This window comes from Condylura cristata, unplaced genomic scaffold (genome assembly GCF_000260355.1).
Source record: "Condylura cristata isolate star-nosed mole 26May11 unplaced genomic scaffold, ConCri1.0 scaffold00009, whole genome shotgun sequence".
NCBI lineage: Eukaryota > Metazoa > Chordata > Mammalia > Eulipotyphla > Talpidae > Condylura > Condylura cristata.
In genome coordinates this window covers 26,957,084-26,972,987 of record NW_004567110.1, presented here as the reverse complement: position 1 = coordinate 26,972,987, position 15,904 = coordinate 26,957,084, and the positions used below count along the sequence as shown (strand labels likewise).

Sequence of the window (15,904 nt, the reverse complement as noted above, 5' to 3'; positions counted from 1 at the left end):
ATTATATTATATTAATTATATGGTAGGAATATTACTAAGGAAACAGAGAGCATAGGATTGATATTTGGCCTGGCTTTTAAGTAGAAGAATGGTCTTACAGCAGTTCACCTCTTTGGGTTCCCAAAAATGTGATGGTTATAATAAAGATATTAACCAGGTGCATTCTAGCTGTAAAGATTAATCCTATAATTTGAATTGATCTGTCCATATTCACCTTTCTAAAAATATTTAAATTTTATTGCTTTGGCTTTACAGAGTAGACATCTGTAAACCACTATCCTATCAGATTGACATTTACTTGGACTTGTTTTAAAGATGCAAATTTTGTTTGCAATATTCTAGTGAAACACTAGCCTATTCAATGTTATTAATTACATAAATCTTATTAATTGTTAATGAAATTATTTTTCAAAGACTGATCTGGGGAATTTCTGTTTTAAAGTGGTTCTGTGGCATTAACCATCCAAGTCCCGTCACCAGTTTATTCAGAAACAGATTTTTTTAATCCTAATGAAAGTGCTGTTCTATGTCCAGGATTATTTTGAAACCCTGAACTGGTAACCATGTGGATAAGAAAATAGAGAAAATTATGATTGTCTATGTTGTTAACATTCACGAGGAAGAAGAGCATTATGTAGAGGTGGCGGTTCCATTTCTGTATACTAAATTCAAAATTCTTGTTTGTAGACATAAAATGGAGTATCACCTTAAAGGTAACATTCTAAGAAAGGTCTAGAAGTTAAAGGAATCTTAAGTTAAAAATGAAAGAAGTAAGATCATTTGCAGTTTTCATGCTTTTTCTCTTGATTCTATATTTAAACCTTTTCTACAGTTCATGTGACAGTCAACCAATGGCACTTTTAACATATATGTACATTTAATTGATTTTCTTATTCCAGACATGCCTGAGGTTGTTGTGAATATAATGAGGTTTTATCTTTTGAGAATTACAAATTTTTTTCTTTGATTGTAAAGAAAAAAATTCTAACACAACATTGCTTGTAATTGTTTACTGTTTTCTATACAAGTCAAAATATTATTACATCTGCTCATATTTCTTTTTTATGGAAATCATATGGAACAGTAGTAAACAAAGTAGTCACTCTTTGAGAAGACTTATCCTTAGAAATTTTTGAGTCTTTTATTCATTTAAGGTCTAAAAATGGTAAGAAACACTTGATCATTGACTTTATTCATTGTTAACACAGTTCTGGGTGATTTTGCACAGATGGAAATATTTTGAACATTAAATTATGAATATTTGGTTTCATTTGACATATTCCGGAGACTGTAATAAAGACTCTGAAAGCAAACGCTAAAAATCCTTTGAGCATTGTTAGAATATGGTGTAATTTCTCAAATTGACTGCTTAAAATTAATCAGTGTACTTTTTTAAAATCACACTTAGCCTCCTGTCAAGTACAGTCAATTTGACATTATTTTAGAATGAACCTCTTATCTGTATGGTGCTCTCATTTTTACATTCAGAAAAATCTTTCATTCATTCTTTCCCTTTGAACACTGGCTGTTTATCCAACGTGTTTGAAATGTTGAGAAACCAGTAAGGAAACCCACTTTCTGCCTTCAGGCACCCCTCCTCATGTAATAATTATATTTTTATGATTGATGAAAGTTTAGCATAATATGGAGGGCTACAAACCATTTAAAAGACTTCAGAGAGTCAACTGATTTAGTATCAAGTTATGTAAAATAGCTTAAGGAAAATGGTTTGGATACAAAAGGATGAATTAGAACTATTCTTTAAGTTTATTTTTATTAGGAGATTTAGTTCTAGCTGCAGTATAGATTTAGTTTTTTAGTATTCTATGTTTTTTTTGGGGGGGCTATATTTCTGTGTAATGTATTTTGTGTTTACTCTGGATTTTTCAGTATACATACCTAATCTTTCACTCTGTTTAGAGCTAGTATTTTATCACTCTCAGGAAAATGTAGAAGTCTTATAATCTTACAGGTTTTTTTTTCCCTCCCTACTTGTGTTATAATTATCATATATATTATGTCTACACATATGAAAACCCTACCAGCCAGCACAATACCTGCTTCTGCAAATGCCTATACACACACACACACACACACACACACACACACACACAATATGGGGTCTACCCTTGGTGTAAAACCAGGAGAGAAAAAAATAAAATTAAAAATTAATAACATTTGTTTTTCCTTACACTCTTGAAACCACAGGGACCTGACCAAGTTACTTTGGACTTTAGGCTTTACTTGCCTTGACTGTGGTCCCCAATTTAGGATTTATTCTCAAGTAAAGTTATAGCCTAAAAGAAGAAAAACAAACTGAGAAACTCTTACTCTATGTATCAACTTCTGCAAGTTCACTTCCCCTCCCGGGTCTATACTGTTTTGTTGTACTTTGCCAAGTCTTAAGGTATGTGTGTCTTTATTTTTTCTGAATTTTTAATTTTTAGCAGAATAAGAATTAGGCTGTAGTGAGCTTTTTAAAATAATTTTAAATAATTTAACTAGCACCAGAAATTCTGCAATTTTAAAATAAATGAATTACCTTCTAACCCATTAAGTGAAGTATTATTTTCTGTGAAACTTAATACAGGACTTCCTTAAGAACTGATACTTTATATATGTATCTGTGAGCACAAGTCAATCAAATATATTATAATGATAATTAACTGCTGCCAGGGAATTGTCAAAATTAACTTGACATCTTTAAGCAAAGAATATGCAGAAGCTGCTGTTTGCATAATTTTGTGATTTAAAATATATGTAAAAAGTATAGCTGTAAGTACTTTAAGTACTCTTTTTTATTTTTAAAAAGTACTATTTTTTGTTTAAAAAAGTACTTTGATTAAAAAATAGTACTTTGAATTGCTCCCATATTTCAAAAAAGGAAAATTATTTAAAACTAAACTATCAGCTTGAGTTTCCTTTATGAACATGCATAATCTACAAATGATTTTTCTATCTAATTCAGGTAGGCAATTCTGTGAATTAACAGGCTGGCTTTGAAAATATCTTTTAATATGGGTCAATAGGCTTTTCCAAAACTGTCACCTGGAGCAACCTCTAACAGAAAGGAGATCTTCAGCCAGCACCTTTATATGTAGCAGCTGTATTATTGGCAATTCTCATTGAAATAAAGATGTATGTAGTTGTTTTTAACATAATCGTATTAGTTGTGTTTATAAATATTTAAAAATTGGTATTTGTTTTGTTTAATGTAATGGAGTCCAGATTTGACATTGCCTCATATCTTGACTATGCAGCCCAAGGCAGCCTCAAAAACTCATTTTTCTTCTTGTTTGTTTGGGCCTTTTGTTTGTGTTTGAAGAAATGACTGTGCCATCTGGTCAATTGTGAAGGAGTTGAACCATTCTGAGCAAATTTTGAACTAGCCCCTGTACTTCTTCAAGACAAAGTCAGTTCAGTATCTTATTACTCATTAATGTGTGAAGGCATGAACAAACAAATCCGAAGACAATCCTTCTGCCCTCTTGTACTTTCTTTAGATCTTATTGTATTTTCTCAAGCATCAAGTAGTTTAAAATACACAATTTAAAGTTGTTTAGAACTTACCAAACAGAAAAAGTAGATAATAACATTCCTACATGCAGAACAAAAACATCCAGAGAATCTCTCTAGAGTGGGATACTTACTGCATTTTAAAGGTGTGTAAATATTACACTGTGACTTAAGATTCAGTGAAGAGGCAAATATGTCATAGAGTTCAGTAAGAGCTCAAGGTGTGGAATCAGTCCTGAGTTCTAATCCCAGCGCTGCTACTCATAGCTATGTGCCCTTGAGCAATTTATTTCCTACCCCCAAGTCTCAGTTCTTAATCTATAATTTAGGGATGATAATTGGTAGCAACCACCTAGGCTTGCAATAATGATTAAATAATGTATATGAAGTTCTTAGCTAAGTCTGTAGCATGGGACTTGATAAATGTTAAATTGTTGTTTCTTTTAACTGCTAATATCTTTATGCAAATTTTAAAGAAGTGATTGTAACTGGTGAAAATGATTCACATTATTTCTGTGCCAGTTACAGCTATTGTGTAGTTTGAAATTTTTCAGCTACAGTAATTGGCTTCTTTATCCTTTCATGAATAGGACTACAGAAAATGTGCCAGAGACATTTGAGTAAACCAACAGTTGGAAAATCATAAACTGGCTCCTTACACCTCATAAATCATATCTTGATTTCATTTAGTTATTGTGACTTTTAGAGAAGGATTGAATTACATGTCTCTTCAGAATTAAAGGTTTTGCTAATGTCCCTGGAAAGGCTTAAAATTAACCTGTGGCTTTAATGTCATAATGATCACCACTTGAACATTTATCTGAAAATTTAGCTTCTGGGAACATTTCTTGCTAGCCAATAATATGGAATGAAATTTTTACTTTGACAGAGTCAGCAAGTAAGTAGATCTGTTAAATGAGAGGTACACTAACTAGTGCATCACTCAGAGAGAATTGTGGTGAGAAGTTTAAATGAGAATAACTAGTAGGGGTAATTAGTGTATGAGGAAAGAGATTTTAATGAAAATAACAAGTTTAAACTTTTATTCTTAGCTCTAATGCCAAGGCTCTTCAATACAAATAACTAAACTTAGTTTCCTTATCACTAAATGGATATGATTTAATATATATTTTAATATATCTGATCTTTATAGTTTATGTTTTAATCTAAGCTGCAAATGACAGTGTTTATGAAATTCCTTGCAACTATGAAACATTCAATTGTAAGTTAGCACTTCTGTAATTATTAGGAGTAGAAGGGAGAAAGGGGTAGGAGTGAATGGTGGGCATGTTCTATTGGAGCCTGAATAGTTTTGTGGAAGTTGTTGGTACTACAGTGGTGGGTGTGGTGTGATAAAATGTTTAAAGAGGGGGCCCTCCCTGGTGGCGCAGCGGGTGAAAGCACAGCACTGAGAAGCTAAAGCCACTTCCGCATGAGTTAGGTCCCCTCCTGCCCGGAGGAGATCCACAGGGCAGAGATCCACAGGGCTGAGATCCACAGGGCGAGGGCAGACCTCTCCTGACCCACCCGCTGCTCCCCTCAGCAATGTGCTTCATCAGTCTGCCTATTCTGTGCCCCTCTCTGTCTCTGGTGAATCCTCTCACTCTCCACATCTCTGGCCTGTACCCTAGTTCCATATGAATAAATAAATAAATCTTTAAAAGAAAATGTTTAAAGAGGAGTGAACCTGTACTTTTACACATATACAGTGTTGTAAGCCATTGTTACAACAATGTAAAAAAAAAATCAATGCCCTTTGACACCAATTTTAATGATCAGCATTTTCTTAAAATAAGTGAAAAATGGCAATATCTATTTAAAGCCATTGCATTAGCCCTTAGTGTTAGGGAACTTTGAGTTTGTTTGGAGTAGAAATGAGGCATACAAGTTGAGATTAAGTTGATCTTCCTTAAGCATATGATTGGCCTCTTTTTTTTTTTTTTTTGTACTGCACCCTGCATTTAATTTCCATGAATTTTGATTGAATGTCCTTAAGATATTTGAAACCCATATTAGACTTTAACATGGAAATAACCACACCAGAAAGAAGTCAGGAACACCACAGAATAACAGAGAAAATAAAAGGAATTCTTTGAGATGATAGTTGACATATTATATGCTCATTGGCACCATTAAGAATCTACTCCTTTCCTTCTAGCAAAATATGGAAGACTTGGTTTTAAAATGAAGGCAATGACAAACAAATCTCGCAAGTAATCACTGTGGTTCTTTCCTCTTCCTCTCTATCTATGGGCTCCAGGTTTGGATTTCCAAACCTTAATCTTATCATATCATTTAAAGTGCAGAGTTAGTTGCCTGGATTTCAACAAGGAGATTAGGGTATTTACTTTGCATACAGAACAATTTAGGATTGGTTTCTTTGTTGATTTTGCCGTCCTTACATTGAATTGTTACTGTGCTCTGTAGATCTCAATTTGGTTTACAGTCATTGTAAGAGGCCTAACAGACTTGCTTCTGTGGCATTAAAACAAAGGCAGAAAGCCATTTAAAATTAGGGCCATAAAATATTATAAGCCAATAACCTTGTAGCTTTACTTTTCATGTCCAGTAGTTAAGAGTGACCGTTCTGATAGTGACCTTTCATTGCAGGGAGTTTTACTTTCAATCACTTTGCATTGGGCTTCAGGAAGATGCCTTTTAGACTACTTTAACAATATCAATTACATAGAGGCAAATAAATCTAGTACAATAGATCCCTCCCAAAATAGTTTATTTTAAATTTTTTCAAATTCTATTAAATATCTTTATGTAGTCTTGGTTAGACAAAAAAAGAATTAAGTTAAAAAATTATCTAGGAATATCTTGTTGGTAAAGTGAGAGAGTGAGGGGGTAGTATAGATCCTTTGAGGTTTCATCTGCTGCCCTGATTCCTCCAGATATTTTTTGTTAAAAGCACCTCTGTTCCTACTTCTAATTTTTAAAAATGGCCTGCAGATTATTTAATTCCTTGTTTCATGTACAGGCCAAATGTTTCTAAGAGCTGGGAGAAAAGATATAGTTTCGATAGTTATCACCACCCAAGTGCAGCAAAGCTGTCAGGTATAGAACTTCTCCTCAACCAAGAGTTTCAATAGGGAGGCAAATATATACTAATATTTCAAGTGCTAGTAATTATTTTTTTAATTTAAAAATTAAACATAAATAAGCTTGACAATTTTGGGCTCAAAATTGGGTACAATTTCCACTGAGAAGCAAAGCTTTTTATTTTTCCTTTTTGTATTACATTCCTCTTATTTTAGATCAGCAGTAAAAATGATTTTTCAAAATTAACTAAAAAGGGTAGGAAGAGGGCCTTCCCTTGTGAATCACCGGGTTAGGACTCAGCACTGCAAACTAGCCACAGCTGCTTCAGTGCAAGTTCAGTCCTGCCCCAGAGGTGACCCACATGGCACCACAGACCTCTCCTGACCTGCCCACCGCTCCCCACCGCAGTGTATTTCCTCAATCTGCCTGTTCTGCTCCCCACTCTGTCTCTCACCACCCTGCATCTCTGGCTTATACCCCAGTACTGTATTAATAAATAAATAAATCTTTAAACAAAAAAAAAAAAAGAAAATACTAGGAAGAGTAAATACTTGAAAGACATACCATACACTATATGACTATTTTGTTTGGAGTTTGTGTTTAAAAAACAAAATAGTGACGACTGTGATTGGTACCATACATATCACATTACTCTGATTACCTATTATAATATTCTCAAGAGTCTCACAACCTAATCATCTTCATTTTGGAAGTGAAAATCTAGGACTTAGAACCAGGACTTACACCCAGATCTGTCTACTTCCAGACTCAGTTCTTTTCGTGACCCTTTATTTTCTCCTGAGTTAAAATAACATAAACTCTTATAGAATAAAAGGTGATAAAGCTCCATGAAAGTAAGGCTTTGTTCTCTAAGTCCTAGGTCAGTGGTAAACCATTTCACAAATCTTCTGTGACAGTCATATCCCTTCCAGTTGTCAAGTAAGAGTTCATGAAAAGCTCCTTCATCACCAAGACAGTTATTTCACACCCCAGGCAGAGAGAACCCATGGTAGCCTGGGACAATCCTAGGCTCATTGGCTGTAGTAGACTTCGGTATGTTTATAACCCATAACAGTAGGTTATTGAAGACTGCAAAAATGTAAATAAAATATGTAATTTGTTAACTTTTTTAAAGCCAAACAATAGATACTTCTGGATTTTTTGGAATGTATAAAATGAAAACAGGAGTAAATATTGAGACCATTTGTAGTTCTTTATCATATGAGCATTTATTTTAGGCTCCTGAGGAATTTGTGATCTCTTATAATACACTATCAGAAAGAAAACTCATTCCAATATATCATACCAGAAAGTTACAGAAGTTTTAATTTTTTAATAGTAGCCTAAGAACACATTGATTTTAAGTATATCATCAGTAATGCTAACAGTAGCATCAATTGGATTTGATATGGAAGTATAACATCAAAATGTAATAGCATTGAATAAATTTTGTTATCCAGAACAAAGCAACAACAGAAAAAGATCAATATTAATATAGAAGCTAAAACCAGCAGTGTGATAAATTATTTTCCTACTTAAGATGAAGTACAATAATACCAAAATTAAAGACTTATTTTCTGGACTCATCCTCAAAAGTTTGATTAATAAATTCATGTAAGGTGTCAGATCATAGCTAGATTTATGGTGAACATTTTGCAAAATATACAAATATTGCATTATCTTATACTCCTGAAGCTAATATAATATCATATGCAAATCATGCCTCAAAAAAAGGACAACCGTTTTCCAGTGGCACAAGTTTCTACTCTCCACTATGTGAAAATTTAGTTTCTTTCATATTGCTGTATATTTGTTAGCATTCATTTTCCACAGAAATGTAAAAGCTAAGAGATTCCTGACTAAATTGAACAAGGAGTCAAAAACATTATTCTAACAATAGTTATCTTTCACATCAAAAGTACTTGAAACTGCCAGGGAAAATAACTATTTGTCTCACTTCTCTTTCTGCCCTTCCTTACTCAGTCTATTTATGGAGATAGTCTTGCACGCAGTGGCCAAGAGAAAACAGAAAGAGCCCTGGATTATCAACTCCTTTGTTAACTTGTGGTTGATGAAATTAGCAATTAGAGAAGAGAAGGCAGAGTGAAGAAAAGTATGGTGACAGAGTCTTGCTCTAGCACTCCTTGTAATACTTAGCTTTCATAAGCAGATTCTTATGGCATTAGGCTCTTTAAAATTCAAACATCCTTATTCATATGGCAAAAACAAGAAAACATTTTGTTTCAAATGAGTAGCACTTACAACTATCTGATATACTTCTGGAATTCATTATATATATTGAGGGTTATATCACTGAATATATAATGAAATGACTGGATAGTGTTATATCCAGGAACTTATAACTGAAATCTGTGGAAGAATGTCTTCAAAATGAGACCTCAGTGAAAACTTAATTTAGTTATAAAAAAAAAATGTGTTGCCACATAGCAGAATAATAAAACTTTAGAAGTCCAATGTGCTATCTGTCCATTGCACTATGGAGCCATCTATAAAACTTTAAAAATTTGTAGCATCCAGGTGTCCTATCTGGATTTGAAGAACAAATCTTTTTATTAATTAGTAGATTGCTAAGAAAATAAATGAGTTCATTTTCAAAGTTTCATTTTTAGTTGGCTGTACTGAATCATGGTATATTTTATATAATTCAAATGTCAAGCAAAGATATACTCCATGAATGTTTGCCACGGTTAAAAATGATGATGTAGAGTGACACTACCAAAGACCACTTTTAGCAGATGCAGACAGAGGAAAACCTGCAAAGCAGTTCAGTGAAAGGAAAGTTTTGTGAAGAACAACAAAGTGATCTACTAACACTTAGATTGCCATCTCATTCCAGTTTCTGAAAGCCAGTAATACCTTGATCCATCTGGGAACAGACTTGAGACAGCCTGTATCTGCCCTTTGGGTGTTCTTATGGCAAGATATGAAGTATATTCTTTTGGAAGCCAGGTCAACCTGGAAGAAAAGTATGTCAATAGCAGTGTCTTAACTGAAGTGAAGTCTTACTGCTGCCAAATAATATTTATGGCTCTGAGGAGTTTGCCATTTGTTATGATCCATTTCCTACCCTGTGTTGCTCCTCTTAATTATGACTTCCTTGTGCTTTTTGGGTTTGGGGCAACAGAATAAATGTGCCCATCAGCATCACTGGAAGCTTAGGTTTTTAAAGAGCTTTCTGCAATTGAAAAATAGTATTTTCTAAATATGGAGACAATAACTAGCAAAATCTGAAAGAGCTTTCAACATGAAATTCATTCCTATTTTTCACTCCATTTACATTATATTCACAGATTCCATTATCTTGGATTATCTTTCAGTCTCATTATCCCTGAGGAGTTTATAATATAAATACTATTTTCTAGACCTAATGATGAAATTAAGGAGAAGTTAAAGATAGTATAGGAAGACTAGAAGCTATGCCCCTCATCATCTAACCACCAGAGCATAAGGGCCTAAATGTAGAGTAATTTTTGTAAAGATTTATTTATTTTTGTTATTTATGCATACAAGCACTGGGGAATAAGGTGTGGGGGGTGAGAGGATTCACTGGAGATAGAGTGGCAAGCAGAACAGGTGGATCTACTGAAATACACAGGCTGAGGAGTGCAGCAGGCGAGACAGGAGAGGTCTGCTGTGCCATGTGGGTCAGCTCCCTGGCCAGGATCGAACTCATGCTGAGTGGCTGGTAATAGCTTGATAGTGCTGAAACTTTAACCCCTGTGCCACCAGGGAGGCCTCTGGGAGTAAATATTAACTTGCAGACTTGAGCTATTTCTCTGCTGATTCATCTAACCACAATAGCTCTAGGCATAAGAATTTTAGCTAAAATTGGGACAGTAGCTACCAGTCTTGTCATGCATTCAGTATTCAACAGCCATGCAACATTTACCTTCTTGGATCTCCCTAATTTCATTTATGCTGTTCTACCATTCTAACAAATGCTGCTATACTTTTAATTTATTTGTGCAGTAATATTAAACCAGTAATATTTAATTGGGAAGTTGTTACTACAATTTTGGTTTCCTTTGATAGATTGCATAGGCTTTTATATATGCTTTGCTTTTTAATTTCTATTCTGCTTCCTACCATTTCCACTTTTTTATTTCAGATGATACTACAGTCAACTTCTTTAGGCAATTATCTATGTACCACTTATTTTTCTAAGAACTTATCAGCTAAAATTGACCTTACACTACTACTGCCCTTTCTGATCACTAAGTCATGAATATTTAGAACTTTAGTAGGTACTGATTTTCACTCCTCTACTATCATGCAAATATATTGCATTTATTCTTTTAGACACTATATGCGGAATGGTTCATTTCTTCCTTTCTCTTCCTCCCCCCCATTAAAGCTATTTCTGTCTTTTTAATTCGTATTAATATGATAAATAAAATTGCATTTGGTGTTTTGATTTTTGTGTGCCTGATTAATAGTGACATTGGAGCAGTTTTTTTCCTATTTTTTGTAAGATAATGTTCTCTGGGGAGCTACAGGAAAATGCATAATGACTTTGGGAAAAATCCATAAAACAATGGCTAATAGATGTTTGACCACATTTATAAATAAGGGTGCATTCAAAAAGCATCAGATGCAGGTAAATGACGATTAGGTACTAAGAGGAAATATTACTACATACAGCAAACAAAACATTAATACCCATAACATATAGGGAGCTTATGGAAGTGAGTATGGAAAAAACAACCCAACAGAAATGAATAAATGAATAAAAAAAGCTTTTGTAGAAAAGCCATAAAAGGCCAATTATGAAAAGATGCTTAAGCTGTCCTTTTTGAACTGTCATCGATATCTAATGGCTTATGTCAATATACAAACCTTGATTCTTTTAAACAGTTGTATGGATTACCATTGTTTATTTCTATTCATGGGTATTTAGGTTGTTTTCATCTTTTGTCTATGATTCCACAATGTGTATGTGTGTTGCACAGGCTGTATCAGTTTTCTTAGTCTTAGATTATCTGACAGGTCAAAATTCTATTTAAAAGATAATATTATTTCTTTGATTATTGCTAAGATTTAGTATATTTTCCCCACTTGTGTTTAATGAGGAAAAATTCATTTACATTATTTGTCTGCCCTGGGATTTATAGTGTCTTTTCCTGCTAATATTTTTAAATGCTTATATGCCATTTGCTTGTATTTATTAATTGTCTTCACTTAATAATTGCTTATTCTATCTTCTACTCATTTTCCTTTTGGTATCTAGATTATCAGTTATGCAAATGATATATAAATATTTCTTTTCTGTCATGCAAGTTTGAATCTACAATTCCTATAATTTGATTTATTTATGTTTAGTTTTACTTACAATTTTTAGTACATCATATTACTATTTCTGCATCAGTTTAATTTATCTGTGTTTATTATTCAGTTATTTATGTTACCTACATCTCTGAGGTCACTGTTCCCCCTAGATTGTATTCCCTTAAAAATAAAGAATTATGTCTCCTCCGAAAAGCCTGGGCAGCTACCACTTAACTTGATGATAACTGCTTCTTGATGACTGTATAGGTGAAACCCTAGAAAGAGATGTCTGGAACCTGACAAGTTAGGTAGCTCCTAAAAGCTAATTGCATATCCTACCAAAAACAAAGTTTTGCCATCCTTTTACCAGACTTGACCACTATACTTGAGTAGTTTAGTGTTACTATGTAATGGATCTACTATACATATTTTCACTGCTTTAAATTCACTGATCATATAAAGAAAAAAGAAGAATGTACTAGCTTTTGTTTGATCTTTACCACATAGATCTAACGTCACGATCAATTGCTTTCAGTATTTTCTTTGAAATCACATAAAGGTTCATGTGCCAAATTTCATAAGAATCACATGATAAGGTCAAGAAATACAAATTCCAAGACAGAATTTATATGCCCCATTCACATATGACAGTAATACTGTATAACCATATGTTGAATATAATACACTGTATGTAAATGCTATTCTTGAAAGCAATCCAATCAATAAAAACCAAAGTAAATAATGCTTTAATAACACATTTCAAATCAACTGAAAATGGTATAATGGAGTCTATGGCAAGAACATCCCTATAAAATTGACATTCAGAAGCCTTTAAAATATAGAGAATAAAACAATCTTGAAACTAAAGAAAACTGAATATTGGTAAGTTTTTTTACTGTACTATAATGTATATGCCAACATACTGCATTCATTTATATTTGAATGCTATTTTGATAAAAGCTGTTTTCTAAGTATTAAAAAGCTAATTCAGTTTGCCATCACACCAATAGCTAAATATTTTTTTTTAAATATGCAACATTAACCAGAAAGTAGAAAAAAATATAGTACTTAATGGAAAAGGTCAAAGTTGTTTTAATCATTATTGGAACTGTTAAAAGATTGACCAATTTTTATCATTAAAGAAGGTTATGGGAAAGCTACTGAAGTTAACTTCAAAAGCCTAGCAGTAAAAAGTGATTGTAATGTCAGTAAAACACTGAAACAGATCAAATAACCTCTAAGTAGTGCTAATCCACTGATCTTTGAACAAGTATATGTCTTTTTTAAGCTGGAAGGGTTGCCCTTTTTTTTTTCTTAATTTATTTCCAACAACCCGTTGGGGGAAGAAAAAATCCAATAAATTCAACAGTTAACGGGCACTCAGAGTACAGAAACTTTGTTTATTCAAAGATGATAAGACTTAAGACTTGAAATGTCTTTTTTTTTTTTTTTTTTTTTTTATGGTTCTCTTTCCTGTTTTGTTTTAGGCTACAGTTAAAAAAAAAAAAATTAGGGAACATTGGCTTAAAAGAACTGTATGTGCTTCAGAGGCACAGGACCATGCCTCCTCAAATGCATGTTCTTGTACCACTACCACCACCAAGGCGTCCATGGTCCTCTTTCATGATACAAATATATATGTATAGACTTGTCTATAAACAACTATGCCTACAAGCAAATGCATTGATGAAGTTCGCATAGTTATTTAAGCATTTTTCCTCTTGTTGATTAGTGCAACAAAATCAAGTGTTTATGATGTAATCAGTCATTTTAATTTCTGTTTTGTCACTTCAGATCCTGGGAAGACTTTGCCTGAAGCCCTTGATTACTGTACAGTTTGGCTACAGACAGTGCCTGGAGAAATAGACAGCAAAAGTGGTATCCCACCTTCCCTTGTAACACTACAAATAAAAGACTTTCTTAATGGACCAGGTAAGAAAGTCACAATTGTAGATGTGTCATTTAATATGGATGAAAACTAACCCCACTTCTTGCCCAACAGGAAGATTTGAGAGGCTTGAATTGATAAGGGGAATTGATAAGGTTGCTATGGGAACTGGGCCAACAATGGGTGTATATTTTTTCATGTGAGTGCATTAACCTTTATCTAGTGTGTGTTTGTAATATTGACATTCTTGCCTAAAGGCATATCGATTTGTTTCCAAAAGTATGCTCTCTTTAGAGTGTCCATTCTAGACATCAAAAACAAATGTTGATGTGTGTTAAAAACTACCTGTAGTCTACAAAATTTATTCTATTAAAGAATAAATGGCTAGGGACCAAAGACCAAGATTTTATTTCTATGTTATCTATTAATTAACTGTGTGATCTTAGGCATTTGACCTCCTATGCCTCAGTTTCCTTAACACTAAATGGCAAGAATAAAATTACTAATGGGTGGGAGATGGATGGGTGGATGGATGAATGGATGGATGAATGAGATAAAAGAAATACATACATAAGATAGTGTACATAGGTCATAGATCTGCCTAATGTACTCATATAGACCCAAGAAGTAGACACTAAAATTATCCCTATTTTATGAATAAGGAAACTAAGAAAAGTAAAGTAAATTGCCCAAGCTCAAGGTGGCAGAACAACCATTCAAACCCAGGTCTCTTGATTCCAAAGACCTACATCTTACCTTCTATACTACATTCATTTTAACTGGCTAAAAATGTTTCCTCTTTTCCTTTTGTCCTCCTCTTCTTTTTCTTTTTCCCACTCTACTTTTTCTTGTATCATCTCATGATTCTCCTCTACCATTACTTCAGTGAGATCTTAGCTATTTATATAACAGAAATACTCTATTTTACTTTTCCTTTTATTCATACTTACAGTGCTTTACAACTCATGTCTTCAAAAGAACACTCATTTCTTCATTAAGAATTAAGACATTTAAAAAAAAAGAATTAGAGCATTGCTGTTAGACTATTAGAAGACCTCCAGTTATACTCTGCAAGGCATACATTGTGATGAGTGAATATTATCCCTCTGTGAATCTGGTTGAGTTTGTGTGCTATGGCATGTCACTGTTCTTATGACTCGTGACTATAGCTGGAAATGGCAACTTATTATCTGGAGTAAACAAAGTCTAAAACTACCTATAATGACCCTTTCACTCAGACATATGTCTTCAGAAGAGGAAATTAAAAGGTATAGAAATGTAAAGAGCTATTTCTCATCATAAGTATCTAGACATGATTATAAAGACTCAAAGGAAAGTAAGAGGCCGATGATAAAGGCTGTGGAAGTTATTGAAGCTAGAAGTTCTTGGGGTGAGATAATGTATACATTGACAGCAATGTGAGTGCTAGTACTTTGTGAGTGCGAAGTACCATATTTAATTGAATCTAAGACAGTAAATAGACATCAAATGTAGGGAAAAAACATGTTAGGTATCCCTAAGAAGGGGGAAGAAAATGTGTTATTTAAACTTTGATATAGCATTTTTTACTACATTGGTTGCAAGATACTTGACTTGAGAGTTTGACTTCCACATGTGGAAGAAAAAAAATGTGAGCATAAGAACATATGGTTCTATGAAAGAGTGATAAGGAAATGGGTTTATCTGTTATTTTTTATTTTTAGCTTCAGATTTCTTTTGTTTTTTATGCAGAGTCTCTCAATTTGCTTGGGAAGTTCTAGCTTACTTTTGTTTGATTTATTTATAAAAGGAGTGAGATCTGCAAATCATTGGCAAATTATGCATCATGTTTTCATGACAACCAAATATATCAAATTTTAAGAGAAATGTCAATTAGTGAATGAAAACTTATATAGTTCTAGTATTTTATTTGACAATACCAGAAATATGATTTTGAAAATAGCTGCATGTTTGTGTTTCTTTTACTTTTTAAAATTAGAAATAGATCATCTCTAATTTTATGGTCACTCAATAGTAGTGATTACCTGCTTAGAAATTCAAACGTGGAAGTAAGTAAATTAAAATAGTTATTTTATTTGACAGGAGTGTTTCTGAAACTTGAGTCTGCATTAGAAGCATCTAGTTGCTTGTTAAAAGTTATATTTCATAATTGTAGAAGGTAAGGATGAA

General features: G+C 33.2%; 1 protein-coding gene across 2 annotated transcripts in view; it reads left to right on the top strand.

Moving 5' to 3' along the window:
- VPS13B (vacuolar protein sorting 13 homolog B (yeast)) overlaps positions 1 to 15,904 on the top strand; it is a 561,763-nt gene that overhangs the window by 378,349 nt on the left and 167,510 nt on the right. For both annotated transcript variants that reach the window (XM_004679695.2, XM_004679696.2), the window contains exon 35: positions 13,642 to 13,779. In XM_004679695.2, coding sequence (XP_004679752.1) covers positions 13,642 to 13,779 — 138 coding nt within the window. The remainder of the gene's footprint in view (positions 1 to 13,641; positions 13,780 to 15,904) is intronic.